This window comes from Saccostrea cucullata, unplaced genomic scaffold (genome assembly GCF_032062105.1).
Source record: "Saccostrea cucullata isolate Sc308-1 unplaced genomic scaffold, CSIRO_AGI_Scuc_v1 ctg12006, whole genome shotgun sequence".
Classification (NCBI taxonomy): domain Eukaryota; kingdom Metazoa; phylum Mollusca; class Bivalvia; order Ostreida; family Ostreidae; genus Saccostrea; species Saccostrea cuccullata.
In genome coordinates, this window is record NW_026922549.1 from 680 (window position 1) to 7,199 (window position 6,520).

A 6,520-nucleotide genomic window follows, 5' to 3' on the forward strand; every position below is an offset into this window, starting at 1 on the left:
CAGTTCACAGGATCTCAATATATCTTCGTGGATGTCTTGAGATAGGGATATTTTTCCGTATCTTGATTTCATTTGAAGACAGATGTAACGAACAGCTAGAGATGGAATAAGAACATTTCTTTTTTTGATAAGTTTGTAACTAAGATAATCTCCCTGTATTTTTTTCAAAATACAGTCCTTCGATAACTTTTAGACCAGCATCATAGGCGTTTCCCCAGTCATCTTTGGCTGTCTCTTCAAGTGTTCTTTCCCCCCGTAAGCACTGCACTAAATAATAATCTTCCCCTTCATCATCTGTATAAACAGCTATAATTACATCTTTTTGTATAACATCTGACTGATCATTGCTACTAGCATCTAAATTTGAATCATCATAATTCGGACCTGATATTTCGTGCTTCATAATGTAGTCTTCCAATGGTCCAGCGGAACTGATACACAAATTATAATTTTCATTGATGCAGTGATTGCAGTTGTAACACGAGAGTTTCCTTGTCTGTATATTGCAGGGTTCTACAAATGTTACTTGATGAAAACACCGAACTGACGGTAAAGGTTTGAACATCCTCCCACGATTACGGGGGATGTCATTTACATATTTGAATATTCGTCGCTTGCAGCCTGCAGAACTGTCTTTTGGGGAACATAAATGGGAAATACAAAAGTCATAGAGTTGTTCTGCATTTTGAATAATGCATTTTCCGCGGGAAACAGCCACGTCTGCTTGATTTTTTATCAGCCCTCCTGCTGCATCCTGAACCCCTTTCGCATGCGACGTCTCAAAAAAGTTCCTGATAATTTTGTATCCAAAATCTTGTTCTGAGTAACTCAAATCTCCAAAGCAGTGTCGAGATTTGTACTGTGATGCGCAACCATCAGTAAATTCATGCATCATTTCCGTTTGGTAATTTATAGATTTTAAGTAATTACAAATCTGTTTCTGTACTTCATGTGTAAAGTTATGGTCATGACTGGTATCGGGACTAATTACAAAGAAATGCTCTTGTATAAGGTCATGTTCAGTTGTATTCTCGTCTGCCTCGCCATCAATATCAGGCACAAGATGCCTGTATAAAACACTGACGTGAAGGGATACCTCTACCTTCTGAAAATAACTAGACTGAATTTCCACCCTGTCTTTACAGTAATAATTTTCAGAGAAATCATGGATACAAATTACTTGATTTTGTTTCAGATTTTCTTTCAGAAAATTCAACTGACGCGATTGCCACTTAGAGCGAAACACGTGACTTGCAAATTTTGAGATGAGTTGAAGGAAATACTCAAACATTTCGCCAGGTTTTGTTGTCTTCTGAACAAGGCAGAGTTTTCTGGTCATTTTGTTTTTCATTTTTGATTCAATATATTCATACTTCATCCATTGAACATCGTTGGAGTTTTCCATTTCTTTTTCCTGTTTTGATAACATAAAATGTTTGACGCCACAGTTTTCACATTTTCGTTCCACGCAGGCTAAATTGTGAAATAATTCGCCCTCTGGTTTTTGGCAAAGTGTACTGTTGATCAGTTCAGTTAGATTTTCAAAAACTGGATATTGATCATTTGTTGGCGTATTATGTTTTCTGAATTCCATACAACTCTTGAATAGAAATCTTGCCTCCACGTGATATCTGCAACAACATGTTTCTCGGTCGCGTGGTCTAACGGGAGTAACAAAGTAAGGTTTCAGATTTTCAAATTTTCTTTGGGAGATTTTTTATCAAATATATTGAAACAAAATGATTAAATGATTTGAAACACATAAAGTGTAATGAAAAAATAATATTTCCACAAAATTTAACTATAAAATGTGAACAATAAAGCAATATCTGCAATCAAGAATTCAGTCTTTTCATGAATTTTAAAGGAAGTGCGTAAACAGTAGGTCTAAATATAGACACGTATGTCAACGGGAAATTATAGACAACGAGGCACGTTGCATTTTGACAACGATTATTAATAAAAGGTTAATATGCGTCATAACTACATTTAAAGATAAGTTATATTAATAGTAACACGCCATCCATGTCAAAAGTGAGTTGTATCTCAAAGGGCTTATGACGCCGTGTTTGTTTATCAATCTAAAAGTAGCGACGGCGTCACGTGGTGGATTTACTTAAAAATAGACATTATTCTCCTTGCAGGATAATAAATAATTATAATTTGATAACTTTATAACGAATTTTATTTAAATGGTGTAATTTACAGCATTTTCGTAACTTTTATTGGTAAACAAAATATATAAATTTCCAGCCGTATTTTAAAATGGCGCACGTTATAGCGTATATTACTTTAATGTGTGGGTATTTTTCTTGAAAACTCAGGTAGACTTCAGTTTGTGTCTTTTCAAGAATGTACTTCATATGGCGTGTATACAAAAACTCTTTTGATATCATTTTTATTTGCAGTTTGTCTCGAATTTTCAGAAGAAATCCAAAATTCATAAGCTAGCTTTCTCGTTTCCTCCGATAAACCATCACTTCTAGTTTTTCGGGCAGTGTATGTCTACGCCGAAGTTTCCGTACTAAGAACCCTATGACGTATTCGTTTTCCTGTACAATAGAAAATTAAAAATTTGAATAAAACATCAATTTCTTTTTTTCCCCTAATTCCGGGTTATTTTAAATACAATGAACATACTATTTATAGCAAAACTTGTTTAGTACGAACACGGATATAGCGAAGCCATCTTGGATCCCCAGCTATATAAATTTATTGAATTTTTTATACGGTTACAATATATAAAAATTAACGGATATAGCGAAGTAATTTCATAGGTCCAAGTGACTTCGTTTTAACCGAGTTTCGATGTAATCGTTTTTAGCTCACCTGAGCCGAAGGCTCAAGTTTGTTCAAATCATGACCCCCGGGGAAGGGTGGGGCCAAAATGGCCGATAAAAGTTTAACATAGGAATTTATAGGGAAACCTTTCAAAATCTTCTTTTCAAGTACACCTGTACTTCAAAGTCATGCTTAGTGATATTTATATAGAATCATCCTCAAGTAGTGTAGATTCTAGTGTGATCAATCCTTTAACTCCTGGGGGGGGTAAAATTCAAGCCCCCCCCTCCCCCATTCAGAAACTTTCAGTTCTGATGTGATATGTGCTTTTTCCTAGCCAATTAGCCAATTGCTTATGTGAGCGATGTGGCCCCTGGGCCTCTTGTCTCTTGTTAATTTTTCAGAGAGAGAAGAGTGAACATATATTTACCTGAATTCATTCGTCTCACATTGAATCCAAGTTTCTTAGACAGCTCTGTCCTGCATTTTGATTGTTGTACATTTTCCCCACTGACCGCTGCACTTAAAACGTTAATTGTCGCTCTTGCATCATCGGACCTTTTCAGTTTGTTTTCGTTAATAACAGTTTTCATATCAGAGAGAAGGGCATCGGCCATTTTAATTTTCTTTACATCATCAGGGGATGGTGTTTTGTTAAATTTCTGTAGGAGTTTAGCAGTTGGACTGTTCTGGGAGGACATATAGGTAGATATTAAAGCTGCTCTTTTTTTTGGCGTGCTGGGTAAATTTTGCTTTAATTTTTTAAGTGCCCTGTGTTTTTGAGTTCTCGAATTAAAAATAAGCTGCAACTCCTCATCTTGATCATCCTGCCTATTTTTTACGCGCTCTCTGTACTCTCTTTTCTTTTTATTTCTTTCAATCCTTTTTCTCTCAAGTTCTTCTTTCTCTCTCTTCTTCCTATCTCTGTACCCCTTTTGTCTTGCAGCCTCTTTTGTGACAGTTGAGTTGGCTTTCTCTTTTAATCGTTTTTCTCTCTTTTTAGCATTATAAATAAGCTTCCTTTCATTGTACTTTTTTAACTGAATCTCTCTTGCCTTTATGTTTTTCAGTTCCCGATAGTATTTTGCCTTTTCGGCCCCCGTTTTGAATTCTATGTAACATAAAAAATAAAGATTATGCTTCCCCCAAGAACAATGCTTTTTTATGTGTGTGCGGGGGCGGGGGCGGGGGGTGGGGGTGGGGTAACAGTTCATAATGTACTAAGCACAGAAACTACAAATGTGTATTTAACATTTTGACATAATGAATATAACTCAACTTGAAAATCTTAATATTTGAAGAAAAAAATGGGGGGGGGGGGTTTCATCTTTAATGGAGTGGTCTTTCAGAGGCGATGCCTTTTGCCCGGTCCTATTATTCGTTTGACACAATGAAATATTATTGAAATGATAATTTATTTTTCAAATACAAAAATTAAAAATAGATATATAAAGAAATTACAAGAGTTTAAAAAATAGATATATAAAGAAATCACAAGAGTTTATAGGATTTTTATCATTGCACTTTGAATGAAAAATGAAAAAAAAGGTAAGAATGTCAGAGGGGGGGGTGCTATGAAATTCTTTTTAAATTTTTAACAAAAGACTACTCTTAAAATAAAGGAGGGGCTGAAGGCTTTCTTTCTTGTTATCAAGGATTTGCAGTTATAGAAGAGCACGACGACATTCATTTAATGCTTCAAACGTCATGCATCTTGTTTTAATTACATTATGACGTTTTTTTCAACATGTGACAAAATGGCTACATTTTCATTGTCGCGAATTTCTTTTCTACGTAGACTATTAAGATAAACATTATGTACAAAATCCTTAGAAAATTAAATGTTCTTCAATTTGAAAGTAATTACTACTCAGAATTACGACATAAAATCATATAGATAGATACTTATATGAGCCATATAAAGTACGAGTACAGTAACTCGTTTATGCATAACAAAATGGCTACACTTAATAAAGCATTCCTAATATTAATGTTTTTGCAGTAAAATAATTTATATCAAAATAATTACTTTAAGAAATATGTGACGCGCCAAGCAAAAACCTCCCTTAACGAAGAATTTTGACATTTTCAGTTTTTCATTGATTCTTGTAGAGTTTTTCTTTCTCTTTCATTTGATGTATAACATAACATATATTTCTGTGTATAAATGTATAAAATATCACCGGACAAAGAGGGAATATTTATATGACGTGCAGTGTACGCATGTGTAACTGCATGAATTTTCATAACGTAAAATCGTAAATGACGTAAAGATATATAATAATTTGATGATATTTAGATTATCAAACTTTTGATTTGATTCCCTTAAAAGTATCAACATTTAAGATTTTTCATCGTGATAATAGAAAATAAACATTCTAAAGTATATCTTTGAAACAAAACGAAAGACGATTGGGGGGGGGTCGAAATGATCGTAAAGGAAAAAAAACAAAACTCAAGACAACATCAAAAATCTTCTCTTCCTCTGGGAGAGTTTTCAATTTATGGCTTTTCAATGCAGCAAAATGGCAGAAATCTACATCACTGCAATAGTAGAAGAAAGCAACATTTGGATAAAAAAAAATGCTATTGTGGTAGTACAAACGACACACGTACGACTTCCTACTAGCTTGGGCTAGTGGGTTAACCCTTAAGTTTATTCGGTAAAGCACAGAGGCCTCGGGTTCAATCCCAATTAAGCAGATGCACTTAATTGTCACTGTTATTTTATCAAAGTATTTATTTTTTAAAAAGTTCGAGACAGCCATTACCCCCCCCCCCCGCCCCCGCCCCGAACCCCCGGGCATTAACAGAATAGATAGAAAGTACATGTATTGTCATAGTTCATGTTTCAAATACCTGAAATTTTAAATTTTGACAGGTATTTTTTCTATCTAAAGGAAAATTAACATAAAATTTTCTTGTCCCACAAGTTAACTTTTCACATGTTTTAGTTTCGAATGTTTTAATACTGAAGACTTTTGGCTTATTGAAAAGATATTCCCCATCCAAGAATAAATTGTATTTGTTTCTTGTAGTAGAGTTTGATCCTTTTTTCTTCGGGTGTCGTTATGAAATGAGTCATGAGTTTCACAAGAAGAACTTTAAAGTTGTCAAACTTGTTTCCGATCCGTTTGTACAATTCAATAAATGCGTGTTTAAATCAAATCAATAAAGATTAGGTGCATCAAATGTTAAAGTGTTCAATCATTTTTTCTTGGTAATGTTTTAACATTTGATTCATTTTTCCTGGCCTTCCGTTTTCTATTGTATATTTATGTTTAAATTCTTAAAAATAAATATATTTATATACATGTACTAGTATTTAGAATTATTTTTGTAACTACGTCTGCATACTTTTCATTGAATCAGAATGTAACACCCATCCCCATTCTATAAAATATATGTATTTTTAAATCTTGTTAGATAAAAAAATCTGCAATTTATATCTATGAAGTTAATCATGAATTAATTTTGAACCGGTCATTGTATATAAGCCGAATAACAAACCACAATACCAGAATAAATATGAATCCCACAAGTGACACACGTGTACACTCCACCTCTTCATTTCTAGACATAGAATATAAGGCACAGTCTTCACCAAATCCTGGGAACCCGATTGATTGATTGATTGATTGTATATTGTTTTACGTCCCTCTCGAGAATTTTTCACTCATATGGAGACGTCACCGTATGCCGGTGAAGGGCTTCAAATTTAGACCTATACTCGGCACTC

At 34.0% G+C, this 6,520-nt stretch overlaps 1 protein-coding gene across 1 annotated transcript; it reads right to left on the reverse strand.

Annotated features, from left to right (window-relative positions):
• Positions 1-2,447: 2,447 nt before the first annotated feature.
• LOC134261932 (DNA ligase 1-like) lies at positions 2,448-3,892 on the reverse strand (the record flags this gene model as incomplete). Its single annotated transcript, XM_062744316.1, has 2 exons — positions 2,448-2,552; positions 3,231-3,892. Coding segments are annotated over 2 exons (767 nt in total), but the record flags the coding sequence as incomplete, so codon positions are not given.
• Between the last annotated feature and the right edge of the window lie 2,628 nt (positions 3,893-6,520).